The 19,836-nt window shown below is 39.2% G+C and overlaps 2 protein-coding genes across 4 annotated transcripts in view; one reads left to right on the top strand and one right to left on the bottom strand.

The window, feature by feature from the left end:
* Positions 1–393: 393 nt before the first annotated feature.
* CENPQ (centromere protein Q) lies at positions 394–14,093 on the bottom strand. 2 transcript variants are annotated; one of them, XM_084752281.1, is made up of 11 exons: positions 13,934–14,092; positions 13,610–13,678; positions 8,703–8,837; positions 8,393–8,447; positions 7,092–7,212; positions 5,266–5,334; positions 3,069–3,198; positions 2,330–2,449; positions 2,118–2,195; positions 811–945; positions 394–702 (listed from the first exon to the last, which is right to left on the bottom strand). In XM_084752281.1, the coding sequence occupies exons 3-10, from the start codon at positions 8,799–8,801 to the stop codon at positions 814–816; spliced, it is 804 nt and encodes a 267-aa protein (XP_084608407.1). In that variant the 5' UTR covers positions 8,802–8,837; positions 13,610–13,678; positions 13,934–14,092; the 3' UTR covers positions 394–702; positions 811–813. The 2 variants fall into 2 exon arrangements, with proteins under 2 accessions (XP_084608407.1, XP_084608406.1); XM_084752280.1 differs by having other exon boundaries at positions 394–945; positions 13,934–14,093.
* A 127-nt stretch (positions 14,094–14,220) lies between these two features.
* The window catches only part of MMUT (methylmalonyl-CoA mutase), a 29,980-nt gene continuing 24,364 nt past the window's right edge, over positions 14,221–19,836 (top strand). Inside the window, exons 1-2 of one of the 2 annotated variants that reach the window (XM_084752277.1) lie at positions 14,221–14,349; positions 17,483–17,901. In XM_084752277.1, coding sequence (XP_084608403.1) covers positions 17,523–17,901 — 379 coding nt within the window. In that variant the 5' untranslated portion in view covers positions 14,221–14,349; positions 17,483–17,522. Of the gene's footprint in view, positions 14,412–17,482; positions 17,902–19,836 lie in introns of both variants that reach the window. The other variant, XM_084752278.1, reaches the window with a different exon arrangement.

The following is a 19,836-nucleotide window of genomic DNA, read 5'->3' as shown; positions in this document are numbered from 1 at the left end:
CCAATGCTGGGTTTTACCAAAAAAGTTTTGAGGGTGTTTTGTTCTTGTTTGATTGTTCTGTTCTTCTGAAAGGGCATAATATATGCACTCAGGTTCCCTTTAAACTATCTTAGAGTATGCTTTGATGACAGCAGAAACTATTAGGCATCAAACAATTCACTAACCAAAGGACTAAAATGTTTTTATGTTCAATGCAAAAACATCTGAAAAAAACAGTAGTAATGCCAGAAAGATCAGGGAGTTAAGAAAACATTTGGGATGTTCCAAGTCCCACATGACCAGACAGAAAATGCAGGCTATGAGTAAAGAGAGACAGAAACAGTCAGGTTTCTACCAAGTAGGCACTACATGCCAACTCTCCAAATTCACAAAATCATTTGCAAATAAAGCAGCTCAATTCAAACATGGCCTTTTTATTTAATTTTAAAAATCATTCTTAGTACATGGTAACTATACATGTATATTTCTTAGATTTAGCAACGGCTATAAAATGTTATAGATTAGATACTAATGATAGATTTAAAGTAGATAACAGGGTTAATTGTCTGGTGAACACTTCAGCTCTGTAGTATTATGCAGTTATGCTGTACACCTTTGGACTAGATGTGCGGCTCATCCCTGTAATTCCAGCACCCAGGATGCTAGGCAGGGCTTCTCTGTGGTCAAGGCCAGTATGGGGGATACAGTATGTTCTGAGGCAGCCTAGGCGACAAACAGAGTGAGACTCTGTCTTAAAAAGGAAAAAAGTTATACAATTCACGAACAATACATTAATATGGAACAATGCTTAGAAACAACACCAAAACCAACCCTTTAGGAGTCGTCAAGTCTCTGATAGGCTTCTTGAATGAATGCTGACATGTTTTTCACTGGGGCTGAACTATGAAGAACATCCAAGTCCTTCAGAAGAGCATTCTGGTTGGGAATTAGTGCCAAAATTTCTTTCTGTGGGCAAGACAGTACAATTAATTTTCACATTTTGTGACAAAAGATGTCAAATGTCTGTTATTTGTAGATGTATACTATAATCTTAAGTACACACCACCAACTTCACTAATCACCAGCCAGGGCCATTTTTTTTCAAATAAGCCTCTCCTCCCCATTCCTGCTCTAGAGGAGCACTACAGATAATACAAAGGGCATTTACAGGACAGGATCATTGAACTCTTTGGAAGAAAGACAAATTACCAGAGTAGAGATTAGTGACATACTACAGAGCTAGTGTATAAAGAGCTGTTCGTCACTGTTAAGAGTCAAAACTTAGAACGTCCCTGCCTCCTGTCCGCTGGGCAGCGGCACAGACACCCTCCTCCGCTCTCTCATCCTTTGCCATCTATGCTGTCACGAGACTCGGAGAACTGGCCATGTCCTTCACTGGTTGCAACACTTGGGGGAGTGGACCCTGTACCTCATCTGGGCAGCAGGGCACAGCTGGCCCTTGGTGTACGGTTGCTCGTGAGTGAGTGAGTGCCAAGGGCGGGAGAGTGGGAGAGCTGGCAGCTAACTAGATCTTATAACTCTCAGGCCCAGATCCAGGGCTTTGAATTGCCCCACCCCAAGATCTACCCCGTCAATGAACTGCTGGAGTACATGAAGAGGCCACTCCTGCAGATCCAAAGCTGCAGGATCTCCCTGACACAGGGCAACAACAGGATATCCGAGAGGGCTCCCAGTGAGGTTCCAGTACTGATAGAGTAGCAGAAGCCAGAGGTCTCATATCAGACCAAGCCAACGAGTCACTGCAATGAACATTTGCACACAAAGAAGTGTGGACAAAAGGGTATGCTGTGGGACACACTGTGACGCACCACAGCTTCCACAGTGAGGTTTTTTTCCCCTCCATTGGAGGAGGCTGCAACGGTGGAGGGCCATACAAGGGGAGAAAGAAATGAGTGGGATTGGGGTGCATGATAGGAAATTCAAAAAGAATCAGTAAAAAGTTAAAAAAAAAAAAAGTAAGAAATTTGTCAAAATATTTATAACAGGATTAGTTTGTTTAAAGAAATGGGATATGGTTTTATGAGCATGTGTGTGTGTGTGTATGTGTGTGTGTGTGTGTGTGTGTGTGTGTGTGTGTGATAGTTTGGCAATAGTTAGTATGGTAAATAGATACTTACATGAAGTATGGGTGCTTTAAGACTTTTCTCAGAAAGTTCAGGAAGAGTCAGTGCCTTGTTATTATCCATGAGAAATACCTAAATAGAAACAAAAAGCTAGGGATTATTTAGGAAAGCTGGCTTTGTTCACCTTGCCATATTCAAGCTATCTTGAAAACATTTAGGATTAAAATTTTTATTTAAATACTAGCAATACGGCTTTAAACCATTACCTCTTTCACCTTCTGTTCCTCTTCTGCTACTTCATTTGTCAGAATTTGAATTTTGTTTTTTAGGCTCTGAATACTTTCAGTCATTGACTCTGTGGTCTCGACGATTTTGTCTATTTCTTCCTAAGGCAAAAAGAAAAGTTAATATTTTATAGTAAATGTATTAAAAATGAAAATGTAGGAATATACTGACTTCAGGCAAAGTACAGTGGAAAGCAACTCCTGGGTTATTAAAGCTGCACTATTTTAAAGTATATCCTAGACATTGTACCACACTTCATCTGTAACTATTTCGATGCACAAGTCTAAAAGACTTAACAAATATGTAAAATTAATATACCACTTTAGTTAAAGTCCTAATAAAATCCACAATATTGAACATATATTATTCCTATTTTTGATGTTGCTGTACACAGGCTCTCTACAGTTGGACTGGCTTAACACGTTAAAGGCTGAATCAGGACACATTACACAAGAGTTCTGGGCCAATCAGCTATCCTGTCTTTCTTCAAACTGACTAACCATTAAACTTGGTGAGGAAAAGTGTTGACCAAGATAAACCATAAACATTTCAATTTTAGAGGCCTAAAGTTCAAGTGAATGCTTTGCTTTTATTAAGAAAACCAACAAAAACCCTAATCCAAAATTTGAATTCATTACTAGACCAATAATACTATGATGTTTAAATTTACCCTTGTTCCCATCCCCAGCTCTCAAATGGAGACCTTTCTGAATGTCATACTTGCAGTAAAGCTAGGCTCTCTTCAATTTTTTTTTCCTGTGCCTTTTCCATTTTCAGCAGACTTGACAAATCAGTTAAATAGTTCAGCTTTCTGGGAGGGACTTTCAATGTTCCACACTGTTGTAGTAATCTTAAAAACAGAATACAACATGTTTATTTTGGGGAAGATTACTATTTTTATTTTTTGGAGGAGCTTCATTTTTTTCCTATTCCCACACTTGAAAGGTTTATAACATTCTTTTCTCCCCTCCCCCCAATAGTTAATGGTGCTCCTCCCCAAAACATCCCTGGTCATCAACTTTTCAAAGTATTAGCAATAATCTCAAATCATGGAATGCTAAGGCTACTTTACTAGAACATTTTTTAGTTAATACATTTTTGTAATATATTTCAAAAATCAGAAATTTCTACTATTGTTTAAATACTTTCTAAATTACTATAGTATGTGAGTCTGTTAGTTTAGTATAGATTGTTGGGCAAGAGAAAGAACTAGTTTTAAGTCTGACCCAAACCACACCTCTCACTTTATAGAATGATACCAATAAGAGGTTAATCTCAATGTTTTCAAGATCATTGAGTTTTATAGCTTTAGTCAAAGAAGATGATGCTCTCTACATGCTTTGCTGTTGAGTACTGTGATACGGTTCCTAGTCTATATTCTTACTAAATTCTTAAATGATCTGTGTGATTCCCCACTTCCAGCAGACAGTGGAATAAGGTTCTCACCCCTGATTATTCAGTTTTATTAGAAAGAAATTAAGAAGAATAAAATCAGGGTAGTTGATTCTGTCACAGGAGCTGTATTTCTTTTCCCTAAAAAGTATACTGTAAGTTGAATATTCTCAAAGCTAAAACCTAAAATGTTATAAAAATCTGAACCATTTTTGGTGCCACACTGATACCATTAGTGAAACACTCACTATCAAAACACTGACTCAAGAGTGTTAAAAATATTGTATAAGGGCTGGTAAAATGGCTCATCAGGAAAAGACTCTTAGCAAGCATGCCTGATGACCTGAGTTCAATCCCTGGAACACAAAGTAGGAGAGAACCAACTCCTCAAAGTTACGTTGGACCTCCAATGTGTGCTATAGCATATGTGCTCATGTGCACATACACATACACAAATAAAACTAAACTTTTAAAGTAATACTGCATAAAACCAGTTCAAGAGAACTGACAAAAAATGAATAAATTTCATGTTCAGATTTGGCTCCTATCCCTATGACTCATTGTTGTTTATACATAAATACCTCCAAGTCTAAAACTAACCCAAAACCTGAAATTACTTCTGGTCCAAAGTATTTCAGAGAATGGATACCTGTACTTAAGATCTAAAAGAAAAAAAAAATCTAAAAGTAGCTACATAGAATGGAACCCAGATTTATCTTTTAGGGAGCATGTTCAAAATTTTAGTTTTTCAAAAGAAAAAACATTGGTGGCATACACCCTACAGTTAATCAGTCTCACTAAACTGTTAAGACAAATGTCAGTTAACCACAAAGTCATCCCTAGACTACAATAAACAGCCTTTCTGCACACTCTAAGCAGCAGCATACTTTTAGTTTTGAATTAACATAAAGACTGTTTCATCATGGGTCACTTTTAGTCATTAAGAATCTTTTCAAATAAGTGTTTCAAGCATGTTAGAGAAGTGCAGTTAAATTTACTCAATGGTCCAGTTGGGATTTGATACTATCCTCTGATTATCAGTAGAAGTAAGATTAATCTGGGTATGATTACTTTACAACATGCTTGCCAGTTTACATATGTGTAAAAGCCAGAGTTTAAACCTAGGTGTTGCTGCTGAGGAACTATCTCCATTGTTTTATGAGGCACAGTGTCTCCCTCGCTCGGGGCTTGCTGCTGAGGGTTGCTTCACGGCCTCTGCTCTAATTCCTGCCTTCAGGTTTCTGCTTCCCTCAGTGATCAACTATAAGCTGTAAGGTGGAATAATCATTTCCTTCCCAGGTTGTTTTTGGTCCTGATGTCTTATAAAACAAAAGAAAACGTAATTAAGTCAGAGATGAAGGAAAAGAACAGGATGTAACAATAAGCAACAGCAATGGAAGACATAAGACAATTCAGAGTTGTGAACTCTTACTTGAAATGTATAATCCACAAAGATCTATTTTTAGAATAGGGGCAAATCACACTTTAAAATAATTATAATCTAATCTTTCCAACTGTGTATTACCTTTTCTTCAAGAGGTTAAGATGATACTGAATTTGTTCCTTCCTTTTACTGTTTTTGTTTAAAATTTCTCTGGGGGAAAAGAGAGATTGACAAAATATTACTTTGAAACAATACAATTTCAAAAATCTTTCAGGTGTTCATCCTCACTAGCTAGGCAGAATCATTCACCTTCTCTTTTACATTAGATATCTTATTATTTATTTTTACATCCCAACTATAGTTTCCCCTCCCTCCTCTCGTCCCAGTCTCTTCCCACCACCTTCCCCCACCATCCACTCCTCTATTTCTCTTCAGAAAAGGGCAGGCCTCCTATGGATATCACCAGCCATGGCATATCAAGTTACAGTAAGACTAGGCACCTCCTTTGCTTTGATTAAGGCTGGGCAAGGCAACCCAGTAGTAGGAAAGGGGCCCCAAAGCAGGCAACAGAGTCAGAGACAGCCCCTGCTCCCACTGTTAGGAGACCCACATGAAGACCAAGTTACCAGTTGTAACATATGTGGTGAGGGCCTAGGTTAGTCCCATGAAAGCTCTCTGGGACTCTGTGATGTCTCTGTGAGCCCTTACAAGCCCAGGCTAGTTGATTCTGTGGGTTTACTAGATACATTTTAAAGCAACATAACTTACCTATAGTTGAAGAGATTCATGATACTAAGATTTTTAGTTTTGTGTATCTATGTTTCTATTGTTATTGGTGTATATTAATACAAAATAGTGGTTGCATTTACACACACACACACACACACACACACACGGTAATTTCATAGTATTTCTCTTCTATTACATACAAAACACTTTAAGCAGAAAGATCACATTTTCTTTGAATCATATTGTAATAATTCATATGCCCAACTTTTCTGATGAGGTTACATTCTTTCAGGGAGCAGTTTTCTCTCAGTTTATTTGTATTTTATATAACATGGTAGCTTTCACTGAAAGTTTTATCATGAACACAACTTCTGAAAGGTCAATATTGACAATACAATTTAAAAGTTTACAGATTACAAATCAATCCATACAGACTGATTTTTTTACTTCACTGATAGAATCCCAAGTTTCTACAATTAAGGAAAGCTCTTTTGTTAGGCTAATGGCAATCATAAATCAATGAATATCTTTTTCTGAAATAGAAAAACATGGTTTAAATTTGATATGTCTTTGGTTTTTGGTGATTCTTTAGCTTGGGATTTTAGCTTGGCTCTTAGCTCTCCAGCTCTTGAGCACCTCAGCTGCTTAGCCTTTGGCTTTTTGGGCTTTGAGCTAACAAGCCTTTGGTCTTGGGTTTTTGACATTTTCCTCCTGGGCTGCCAGTTGATCTTGTGAGCCTTTCTGGGCCTTCTCCATTGGGATGTGAGCTGAGTAGGAACTTCAGTTGGGTGCTTTCTATGCCTCTCTGAGCTAGCAGGTTTTTTTTACCACAGCATCTGGCTTTTGAGTCTTTATTGGTAAAATAGAAGGATCAGGGATTTTCAATTAATACAACAGTCTTCAACTCATGGAAGTTTGAGTTGGTAGTGACTAGCTGGAGGATATGTAGGGCACTGATTTTAAGTGACACCTGATCCCTTGTGCCAGTCTTGTGCTCTGCTCCCACTGTCATGTTTTGCCTTCCAAAGTCTCAAAATTACCAGAGCTACAGACTGTGGAACAGATCGTCTGAAACTGTGAGCCTATAATCTTTCTGCTATTTACGATGTTTATGTTAGACATTCTGTCACTGCCATGAAAAAAGTAACTAAAATATGTAATAATATTTAGAAAATATTGTAAATAGTAAATACCTACATGGGAGCCAAGAGTTGAAAAAAAAACCATTTTTAACTCACAGAATTACCGATTCCATCATACTTCTCAAATATTCTTCAGTATTCTTTGGGAGAGGTTGCCAGTTTGTTTTCTTGTTGGATGATATTTTAACCTGTTTCAGATTCATACGTTTTGCTTGTCCTGTTAGTGATAATAAAAGGGAGTATAATCAATTTAGAAGTTTGCAGTTTTACCTAAAATTAATTTTGATATAAAAAACTGTAATAGCACTATGAGACTAAAACGTTTTATTCTTTAACCCACACCTTAGTGCAGCTGTGACATATCAGTTACTGAAGACAAATTTGCCTGTTGTAAAGATACCTGATATACTATCAACTGACACTGCAATACAAACACTTTTAAATGAAGATAATCAAGTTAGTATTATTAAAAATTGCTTCTGAAAAATGACTTGAATTCCTAAACTGGGCATGGTGGCGCCTTTAATCCTAGCACTCGGGAGGCAGAAGCAGGAGGATCTCTGTAAGTTTGAGACCAGCCTGGTCTACAAAGGGAGTCCAGGACAGCCAAGGCTACACAGAGAAACCCTGTCTCAAAAGAACAAAAACACAAAACAAAACAAAACAACAACAACAACAAAAAAAACCAACCAAACAAACAAAAAAAAAAACAATAAAAATACTGGAAGACTATTTCTACCAAACACTGGAAAAGCTAGAGCAAGGACTCACTTCCTAGTGCTTATCAAACAGCAGATAAACCTCAACAGTGTTTGCTCAACAGTGTTTGCTCCTGGAATTAAATAAGGAACTGTTCTACTTACAAGGGATCAGCAACAAGATACAATACTGGATTCACAAAGATTAGGTAAGGAAAAGGGGATATTGTTATGCAAATTACAGGAGTACAGAAATTACAAAAGCAAAACGCTGGGCATCCTAGAAATAGAAAATCAGAACACTATCTGCACTGATAGTAGAGTCTTTTTGCAAAGACGTGATGTTTAAGAAAACACGAGTATGTCAAACTTATTAACTTTGAAGAGCTCGAGCTAGTGATTATAAATGATCTGCAGGCACAGCGCTGCCAGAACCAAAAGCACAGGTGTGTTGAAGAGAAGGAAGTTGTTTGTCTTTATACAGAGGTTAGTAATTCAGAGTGGGGGATAATGATTTGTCTTCTAGTTTCTTTCAATGTGGCAGATGAACCTCTAACACCTTTGCTACAAGATTTAAATATTGGGAACGTGGCTGCTGATAACCACCTTTACTATCGCTGAACTCATAACCAGGATGCTGAAAAGGTTTTCTTGACAATCAGTTGAAGGCACTTTAAACAAGACACATAAGATCAATACCTTCAGAGGACGGATGTTCTGCATGACTTTTGTTTCTTTCCGCTGTGTTTCCAACCTATAGATATACAAACAACAGATAGAGATGTCTATGCCATGTATTTTCCATGTACCCTAAAGAGTAGTACTATACCTTCCAGGAAAAACAAAAAATGCATAGTGTTGTTTCTACAGATAGCATATATATTACATTACAAAGAATGCACTAATGTATAAATTATAATTTGTAGTAAAACCGGCTTTTAGCCTTTTTAAGGGAATAGATGATATTTCAATCAAAGAGATCTAAATGATACGCTTGATATCTTATTACCTCATTCTCTGGCAAATCCACTTCCTCATCAGCTCTTCGTTTTGCATTTCTTTTTAACTGTTGAGACTTTGTCTTAGAAGCATTTGCTTTACCAGACATTTTGATCTAAACAGTACAATTACAATGATACATAGTCTGCAAAGGTGAAAAAAAATAAGAGAAAAATTATAAAGGCTTATACATTAAATAACTTTATTCTTTTCTCATACACTACATTAGATGACAGTTTCCTCTCCCACTCCTCCAAGTTGCCATCTCCATCCCAGCCCCCATCCACTGCTCCTGTTTCCCTTCAGAGAAGAGCAGGCCTCCCAGGGATATCAGCTGAACATGGTCTAACAAGAAAGAACATGACTAGGAACAAACCCTCCTATCAAGGCTGCCTGAAGCAACCTAGTAGGAGAAAAAGGTCCCAAGAGCAAGCAAAGGAGCCAGAAATATCCCTACTCCCACTTTTAGGAGTTCCACAAAAACACTAAACTAAACAAAAATAATACATATGTAGAAAATCTAGACTCCTGAAGGCTCTGGGATTGCTGCTTCAGACTGTGTGAGCTCCTTTGAGCCCCGCCTAGCTGATTCTGCGGGCCTTGTTCTTGTGGGGTTCTTGAGGGCTCTGGCTCCCATAACCCTTCTGAGGGTTCCCTAAGCACCACCTAATATCTGCCTGCAGGTCTCTGAATCTGCTATCAGCTTCCAGAGGAAGCCAAAAAGACTACATTTTAATTGTTCTAAACTATGTCTTCAGAGTTTGGGAAAAGCATGTTCTGTTTTTAAAACTTTAAAACAATTTAATTATGTTAAAAAATAACTTTGGGGCTGAAGATGTAGATCAGTTGGTTGAAGGCTTATCCGAAATGCATAAAATCCCCAATGACAGCATAAAATCTAGCTTGGTGTGTGTGTGTCTGTAATTTCAGCACTCAGGAGTAGAGCCAGAGATTGTAATTTTAAGGCTATCTTCAGTCACAGAGTGAGTTTGAGGCAGGCCTCTGACAAGACAAATGAAACCCTCTTTCAAAATCAAATGAACAAAGCAAACAAACAATAACCTTTGGCTCTCATTAGTGAAAGAATACTAATTTAATCTTGCTCCTTAAAATCATTTGCATGGTTTCAGAAAAATCACTTTCAAGATGCTTTTGAATGTTTGTACTCCCACATGCAATATTATCTCTATTTTTAAATTCAAAAAGGGGACATATAAAATGAATACAGGCAATGTCAGTTCAGAGAACATTACTGGATTTTAAGCAATAGGTTCACTATAATTCAATTTCTGGCAAAGGAGAAAACTATAGACTTGTACTATCAATTCACACTGTGAATAGTAAGGTGAAAGACTGTGAAAGACTGCCCCTTATAAGGAGGCAGGCTGTGCCTCTCAAGACTATGTGAACTGTAATAAACCTGCACAAGTACGAGACCACTCAGTGCTCTCATGGGTTACAAACAGATATGGGAGTGGTGATGGAGGTACCAATGGTGACATTTACACTAACTTCGGTTTCTGGTAGACCTTTATAAGTAGAGTAATTTCTGATAAAAAGAAAAGAGGGATGGGCTATATATTCCTGTTTTATAGTGAGTGGATAGGTTATAAATTATGCTCAGTGTAAAAAAGTACATATACAAATATGTTTTAATTCTTAGCATAAATTTGTCACCATTCTCTTTCTAACTCTACAAATTTATTGCTTGTAAATTTTACTTATTTTTATGGCTAAATGCCTGCACGTACGTCTGTGAACCACAAGCATTCCTGGTGGCCATAGAGGCCAGAGGAGAACATAGAGCCTCTGAAACCACTTAGCATTGTGTGTGCTGGGAGTTGAGCCAGGCCATCTGAAGAACAGCCAGGACTAAGCCTCTTAAAAAAAGAACTTTATTTTTTAAAAACTAAAGTCTCCTCTCACAGGCTTACATGTTTTAGAAATAATTTATTTATTTTTATTTTATGTGCATTGGTGTTTTGACTGTATGTATGTCTGTGGAGGGTGTCATATCCTCTGGAACAGGAATTATAAACAGTTGTGAGCTGCCATGTAGGTGCTAGAAATTGAACCTGGGTCCTCTAGAAGAGCAGCCAGTGCTCTTAACTGCTGAGCCATCTCTCCACACCCTCACCTGCTTAAAATAAGATGGGAAGAAGCTATGGGGAAAAAACAGTTCAAAGCTCACAAGCGACATTTAAGAAACATATCAAATCAGGTACAAATATTAGTAAAACTCCCAAATCATTTTACCTGTTATTGAGCAACGTGGCAGATTATTCAATGCCCAGACTTACTCCCTTGCTTCAGTTCTAAAATAGTGAATTCCCACAACTCAGTGTCTTGTAATAAAACACCAACCCACATCCAGTCAGGTTTACTTGGGGACCTATCCTCGAAGAAACGCCATTAAAGCAGTTCATATTCACTAAATATAGGCGAGGAAAAGAGGGGGCTGAGATCTTTAGATGAAAATGGTCTCAATTCCTTCTCACTACCTAGAGGGATGCAGGGTCAATGGCCGCTCTATGTTATATCACAGCAGAATCTGCAGCTGTTTGATAAGTACAAATGGCAGAAGAGATTCTGTTCTCGTATACTGCCTACACAGGAAGAGATTGGCAGCATCAACTTCCTTGTGCTCGGAAACACCTGCTCTTGGAACCCAGCCCGTCACCAGGTGATGGAAAGGTCACCATGAAGAGGAACTGAAACTCTAAGCTCCTAGAACCACTTTCACAGTTAGGTGCATATGCCTGAGCCAATCAATATACCTTCAGTCATACAGAAAATACACAAGTCAGGCCTACTAAGTCATTCACAGTCCTAAACTTCAGAACAAAATACGTGGTGAAATATTCACTTAATCTGTGTAACGTCTACACTCTTTTCCTTGACATTTCCAGTCCTTAAGACTCTAACCCTCTGCACCTTCTCTTCCTTCTCTCCGGTTACTCTCACAGTAAGTTTTCCTCTCTGGCTAAATCTGCTTTCTTAACCCACTGAGTAAGTCTGACTCTCTGCATATTCTAGCTGATCTGTTTTCTAGCCTATCTCTGCTCACTCAGACTAGGAGCCAACATCTTTCCAAATCCTTTCTAATCATTCTTTATTTTTGTATACAAGTCTAGGGCTCTTATGATTCTTATCATTTGATGAAGCTTGCTTCTGTCAATCATTTTTTTCTAGATATTACATACTCATTTAACTCAGCACTACACCAGATGTGATTTACAAAGCATTTTGTACAACCATATTAAATACAGAAATTGAGGATAAATTTTCTTTGTGTGTGTGTATGTGTATGTTTTGTTTTTGTTTTTGTTTTTTCTTTTTTGAGACAGGGTTTTTCTGTGTCGCCCTGTCTGTCCTGGTCTCAACTTTGTAGACCAGGCTGGCCGCAAACAGTGATCTGCCTGCCTCTGCCTCTCTGAGTGCTGGGATTAAAGGTATCTGCCACCATGCCTGGCTTGAGAATTAAAATCTCTATAGAAATTTAACAGAATTTCATGTGTGTCAAGTTCAATCACAAAATAATTGGTCATATCTTTAGACTTTCATTCTTTCTAATAGCCAATACTTAAAAAATGGTTTAGTTTTCAGATCACTTTCAGATTCCAATAAATTGTAAAGAAAGTAAAAGGTATTTTCATATGCTACCTAACCATTTCTACTCATTGTTACCTCACCAATAATTAACACCCCACACCAATGTGGTACAATGGCTACAAGTTGAGCGCACCTACACTGACACATAAAATCCCCAATGCATAGTTCACAGCAGGGTCATTGCTGGTGTTGAATGGATCATTAACTTATCAGAAGGATAAAAGCAAGACAAAACAAAACTGGTCCTTTGCCAGTGGTGATTTTATGCTGAGGTAATAGATTGTAATGGCAAGGCTTCTCAACCTCACTAAGATTCAGATATTTTTATTGCTTTGAAAGGCTGACTTGTACACTTTAAGATGATTAGCAGCGGTTTTCTTTCCTATTTACATATGCTACTACAATCACTCCATTCCCAAACAGTGGCAACCCAAACTGGTTCTGGTCCCTATCAAATATCCTTTGAGTCAAAAATGGCTCAAGTTGACAGCCACTGGCATGTGGTTAAGAACAAGCTATAAATGGGGACAAGTAGGGGGGACAAATGGGGCCCATTCTGGGCCAGGCGTGGTGGCATACACCTTTAATCCTAAAACTTGGGAGGAGGAGGCAAGTAGGTCTCCAGGAGCCTGGTCTACAAAGTGTGTCCAGACAGCCAGGGCTCTGTTACACAGAGAAACCCTGTCAGGGAGTTAAAAAAAAAAAATCCAGGTCCTAAATCTCAATTTAACTAAAAACATACTATCCCCAAACCCAGTAAATTAACTAAAATTCCGCACCGATAAGACAGTACCAATATTGGGAACCTTCAATGCTGAAATGGAAGTACAGAATACCCAAAACTCCTACAACAGTCCACAAGGCAGATACTGTAAGAATCTGGCAGACACTGCAAGAAACAAGGGCCCTGACTTCTGTCCCGTTCGGACAAGAAAGGAAGGAAAGGAGGGAGGAAGTAAGGAAAGTGGGGAGGGAGGGAAGGAAAGAAGGAATGAAGGAAGAAGAGTTTTGTTTTGTTTTGTTTTTTTTACTGTTCCCAGATTCATAGGAAATCATAGCTTAATAGTGGTTGGAAGAAGCATGAATATGTATGAGATACACTAAATGCAATCAAATTGATTTGTTGGCAGGTGTGGGGATATCTTTGGAGTATTAGCTAGGAGGAAGCGAAAGTGCTTAAATGAAATCAGCTAAGTCTGATGGTGTGACAGCTCAAAGGTCAATGGTTTGTTTTGCTTCGTGAACCAGCCGGTTTAGACTGGAATGTTCAGGGGAGGAGTGAGAAACAGGGCCGAGGCACCCTACCTTGGCTTGTTTTCTTTGCCGGTTTGCTGAAACTGGTTTAAACGGACTTATCTCAATCTAGACGTTCATCTGCGAACCACAAACAAGAGTAAGCTTTGGCTAGACAGTCGGTCGCTCCAGGACGGGGTACACAGAACTTCGAGAACGAGAACCGGGAGGGTCAGGGGGAACTGGGACGCGAGGATGGATGTTTTGACTCCTCCTTGGAGAAGCCATTATCTCAAGCCGCTGTCCCGGGTGGAAGAGACCTCTTCGGACACTAGGCATTGCCCCTTAAATAAATAAACCAACGAATAAAAAAAAAAAAAACCCAACGGAGTTTACCACAAACGCGTGAGGCTCAAAATTCATCCCTTTTCGATCCGTCAGCCGCCTAACCGCTTTCTCGGACTCCTCGCTGTTTCTTTAAAAATCGCGCCTAAGTCTTCTGACGCACGAACAACCGGAAGAGAAAAGAAAAAAAAAAACAAACAAACCCAAACGACCTGGGAACCGGAAGTGCCTATAAAGAAAGTGGATATACTTGTAGTAGAAGGCTGGCCGGCGGGCCACTCCTTTACGTCATCAGAAACGCGCGCGCGCGACGGCGCGATTTGATTGGCTGGTCCGAGGGCGGTGTCGGCTACGCCCCCTGATGGGACAGGCTCGCGGTCTCGGGCTGTCAGCACCTGTGACCCGCAGGGATCGGGGTTCAGCTCTGTGATCGGGGTTCGGCCCTGTCGCTCCCCACCTCGCGGCCTGTGAGTAGGCCCCTGTGTTGTGGAGCACGTCAGGCTTGCAGGGCTCTCTTCCTTATTATTGGGTCCGTTCATCTATCTGCTCCACCTCTCTGTCCTTTGCTTCCTTCTTCCTCCTTCCTAAGGTGACAGACAGGAAGGCACCTGCTTGCTTCTGAAGCTAAGATGTTCCCTTCGGCCCTATTCTCATTTTCGGCTAGGCCATTGGAATTCGGAGGTCACCGCTGCAAAGTGCTTTTCAACAGCGCTGCAGTCAACGTTGCAAAACTCTGTAGCTTCCCACGCACGCGCAAGGCAGAGGTCGCTTGTAGTTAGCTGGATCCATACTTAGGTGAAGCTCAGGCTGTTTCTAGGGTGATTTTACTAGAGGCAGGATTAAAAAAAACACACACAAAAAAAGCAGGTGACAGAAGGAAGAGCTGAAAAGGGAAAGGCAGGTCTAATTTGATACAAAAGTCCGATTTGCTAACTTCTCAGGTTTGCCATTCGGAGCGTGACACATGCGTGTGATTTTCTTCCAAGTTGCTGGTTCTTGTCCAACATAATTTTGTGTTTAATGATTCCTTTAGGGCTTTAGTTCTCAACCTTCCTAGTGCTGCGACTCTTTAATACAGTTCCTTAAGTTGTGGTGACCCTTAACCATAACCTTATTTTTTTTGCTACTTGATAACAGTAATGTTGCCACTTTCATGAATCATAAAGTGAATACTTTCGGAGATGAAGGGTTGCCAAAGGGTCCCGACCCACAGGTTGAGAACTGTTGCTCTAGACTAATTGGTCCTTTATCTTAATAATTTTCATGCTTTGTGTAGTCACCACATATGCATATCGAACCTTGGGAGCGGCTAGCTCTTCCGGGGTGTTATGGCGCCACCTGGAAACAGTTACACTTGAGAGTTATTTTTGTTCCTATTTTCTTTTCTTTCTTTCTTTCTTTTTTCTTTTTTGAAATACGGTTTTGGAAAGGTTTTTTCCCCGTGTAATTCTGGTTGTCCTGGAACTCTTTCTGAAAAACAAGCTGGGCTAGAACTTTGAGATCATTATGCCTTTGCCTCCCAAGAGCAATGGGGTTTAAGGTTCCCAGGCTTTGTCTAAATACTTTTTTTTTTCTGGAGGAATGAGGATGACCTTCACTATTTCACTTTAATACAGTCTAATCTCCTTTAGCACATTTACATATTGCTTTGTTGAATGCCTGAAGCTTTTTTAAATGACTGTTCAAAGAAAATTTAGAAGTCCTGTTACCATCAATAGTACTCTTATATTTGTGTGTAGGTAGGTATATATATATTTGAGACAGGGTTTTACTCTGTAGCTTTGACTGGCCTGAAATTCCCCATGTAGACCAGGTTGGCATGACCCACCTGTTTCTGCCTCCTAAGTGCTTGGATTAAAGGCATTATGTCTGTATAGTAGTGTTATTTGGAAGTGCTGTTTTCAACTTTCACTAATATGGCCTTTTATTTTTCAGGAAGTCTGTCTTGGATGGGACCCTGTTTTATTATTTGACCAATTTGAAGAAAGATTCATTAAAATTTTTGTTAGAAATGAGTATGCTTCTGTCTTCAATCTAGTTTTAGACGTTTTTCCAAATTCCTTTTAATGTTATGCATCCCAGCAGAAAGAGTAAAGTTGTAAGATCATTGTGTATGGCTCAGTTTTTAGGCTTGCCAACATCTAAGTGGCTTGAAATAAAAATGGATGGCAAAATTTTCTTGAATTTAATAGGTGAAAAATTACAAAAGCTTTAAAATTTAGAATTGTTTTTGTTGTATTTATGTTTATATTCTGGTCTGCTGACTTAAAAACATCTATTTTAATGTATCAAGTTTACAAGGATGTATTCTGATTCTTCCAACTTTTCTGAGCCTGTTTTCATTAATAGAAACCATGCTCAACATAACTTTTAAATTAATCGAAAATACTTAGAGAAAGTGCACACAATGGTAATTGCACAGAGAAATATTCTCCAGAAACATAATACATTAATATAATTTATGTCCAGATCACACAGTCACCTTAAAGTCTTCCTTTTTTCTATGTTCACTGTCACAAATGAATAGTCCTGTAAATTCTGATATGAAATATAATAGCTGCATTAAATTCTATCATTTGCCCATGTTGTAATACCTGTAGTCTAACTGTGGATGTTTGTAATGTTTCTGTTTCTCTAGTGTAGATAAAACAACAGAGAATGTCTGTTTTATCTTTCATTATAGAAGCTCTCCCAGGATGGATGTTACCCAGCGTAAGGGGGTAGCATTTTTGAGTTTTTATGTATTGGAAGTTTACATTGTAAAGTAATTAAAAACACTTAGTATTAGGCCTATTTTTCTTGTTCTGTAAACCATAATAAGTATTTGACAGTCTTCAAGGCTTTATTAAATTGCTAGGTCAGAAGTTATATGAAAAATAGAATTTTAAACTCACTTTGCCCAATTAGTGTAAAGCACCTGGTGAGATAACTATGTTAAAGAAATTTGTGTCCGATTTTCTTTTTAAAACTATAGGCTCTATATGTTGACACTGTGTGGCAATTAAGTGTTAAGTAATTGAGGCAGATTGCTACTTTTCTGTGTGGGTAAACATGTGGCAAATGCAGTAAACTATGAGTACTTAAATATTACTAGTATATAAAATGTATACATGACAAACACAGAAGTAAGTTTGACAAATACAGAGAGGTCATGGATGCCTTGGGTGCGTGCTAGTCCTATTTCCTGCACTTTTCTCCACACACCCATGTAAGGTCTGTCATAAACTAAATGATCTGTAATTAGGCTTTGAATGAAAATTAATTGAAATACTACTTTACATCTACCACATGATATAACCTTTGAAAAATTTTGTGGGGAGTGTGATATAGTCAGATTAGCATTTTAGCAGTACAGAATGAGTTGAGGGGGCTAAGACTAAGACTATTCAGTAAGACTGTTGGAGTAAGAGGACTTTCTCTAGAGCAACAGTAATTATGAAGAACAAGGGTAAGTGTTATAGACTATCAAGTACAGGAGCAGAAAAGGGAAGAAAGGCAAAACAGGACCAGTACTCCATCTTTTTTCCCCTACTACTGAAGGCTCCCAATTTGCTTCACAATTCTAAATGTGTGCATATTGTCTTTCTAAAATTTTTTTAGGTCAGTTCTCATTTTCTTTTGGAAGTATCCATGCTTCACCATGTTGAGAGCTAAGAATCAGCTTTTTTTGTTATCACCCCATTACCTGAAGCAGCTAAAAGACCCATCAGCTTCCACATGGAAACGGCTCCTGCATCAGCAGAAACCCCTTCACCCAGAATGGGCCACGCTGGCCAAAAAGCAGTTGAAAGGCAAAGACCCAGAGGACCTCATATGGCGCACCCCAGAAGGGATCTCTATAAAGCCCTTGTATTCCAGGGCAGATACTATGGACTTACCTGAAGAGCTTCCGGGAGTGAAACCATTCACGCGTGGACCATATCCCACCATGTATACCTATAGGCCCTGGACCATCCGTCAGTATGCAGGCTTTAGTACTGTGGAAGAAAGCAATAAATTCTATAAGGACAATATCAAGGGTAAGATTTTTAAAAAATTAATTAAGTTACTCACTTTATGTCTCTGCCTCTTCTCACGATTCCACCCTTCTTCCCTCTTCCCCCCATACCCCTGCTTCTCTACCCCTCAGAAGAGGGGAGACCCCTGTCCCCCATTGCAGCACATCAAGTTGCATCTGGACTGAGTGCATCCTAGCATTCTCTTCCACTTCTTGGCAAGGTAGTCCGCCAGGGGGAGGTGATGAAAAAAGTATGCAGGAGAGTCCCAGTCAGAGACAGCTCCAGTTTCCCTTTCTTGAGGATCCTCATGAAGATCAAGATACCCACTGGGTACATATATGTAGGGGGCCTAGGTCCAGTCCATACACTGTCTTTTTTTGGTGTTTTGGTATCCACCAGCCCCCCCCCCCCCCGGGCCCAGTTTAGTTGGAGATGTTGGTCTTGTACAGCCCCTGTCCCTTCTGGGTCCCCTGTCCTTCCTCCAACTCGTCCACAAGGCTCCCTGTGCTCTGCCCAGTGTTAGGCTGTGACTCTCAGCATCTATTTCTAGCCATTGCTGGGTGGAGCCTCTCAGGGGACAACTGTGTTAGGCTCCCATCAGCGAGCATAGCAGAGTGTCGTTAATAGTGTCAGGGGTTGGCTCTCTCTCATAGTGTGGCCAGTGACTGATCCGGCATTCTCTCAGTCTCTGCTCTATCTTTAGCCCTGCTTGTAGGCTTGTAGGCAGGGTAGATTTTTGGTCGAAGTTTTTGTGTGTGGGTTGGTGTTTTCCTCCCCCCGCTAGGAATCTTGTCTAGTTAGAGGGTGGCCTCTTTAGTCTCCATGTCCTTGCGACTAGGGATCTCAGCTAGAGTTACCCCTGTATCCTTTTTGGAGCCCATCCTGTTGTCAGCTTGTCTCAGAGATGCCACTACCCATAGTTTCTTTTCTCTCTGTAACCCTCTGTCCTCCCCCACCACGCTCTCCCCACATCTGGTCCCCACCCTCATTTCTCTCAGCTCTCCCTCTCCTATGCTGTTCCCTCTCTCCAAGCATCTCCTCTGTCTTTCATATTTCCCCCTTTCAGTGAAATTCAATACAGGTTAAGATTTTAATGTGAGACGTGACGCTTATGGTGACGCGATACACTTAATTCATTTCTGTAAATATGACATTAGCTTTGTGCTTAAATTTACTGTGGAACAAATGGATGCTTTTCAACTTTTGTGGTCGAAGAGATATTAGTCAAAGAGTGTAAAATTCTTGGGGATAAATCACATTTCTACATACATGGGTAGAAAAGAAATGAGATGAAGATGCGTGAAGAAAAGAAAGATGGAGTTTGTCTTTGGAAAGCTTTTACCATAATGAGCTTTGGTGAGATAAGACTTGGGAGTTTAAATGATGTCAAACGCAGTAGTAGGAAACGAGGGGATAACAATGGAACCTGTCCTTCATTAGAACATTGTATAATTTCCTTTCTAGTGTAGAATAAAGTCTTACTGTATGAATGCTAAACTTTAGAATTTCTAGGTTGATGTTGCTAAGGGAGGAGCTGGATTCATATTTAGTGTAGACCATTTTAGTGACTTGAAAAGTTTGCACAGGGACTGAACAACATTGTGCTTGTCTGCTTTACAGAAGGCCTTGGATTTCATTCCTAGTTCCATTAAATTCTTATGGAGGATGATGAGAATAATTTCTAAAATTGTATTCCAACAATATTTGATTATGTTATGACCACCATAAAGAGTAAAACAAGCAAAACTATGCATGCTAAGTTGTATTAAGGATATGTGATCAGCTGGATGAGATATGATAGATACTGATTTTCATTCAGAAATTTAGACCTGACAAGATAGGAAAGATGCTTTCTTCAAGTTTGACAAATACGAATAGCCAAATCACTATGAATGTAACATTTATATAATTCCTGACTGTCTCATGGTTCTTCCTGCTGTATATAGTTTATTTTAT

This window comes from Acomys minous (assembly GCF_964271855.1).
Source record: "Acomys minous genome assembly, chromosome: 13".
Lineage (NCBI taxonomy): Eukaryota > Metazoa > Chordata > Mammalia > Rodentia > Muridae > Acomys > Acomys minous.
The sequence above is the reverse complement of the archived record's forward strand: the minus strand, read 5'-3'. Positions and strand labels throughout refer to the sequence as shown.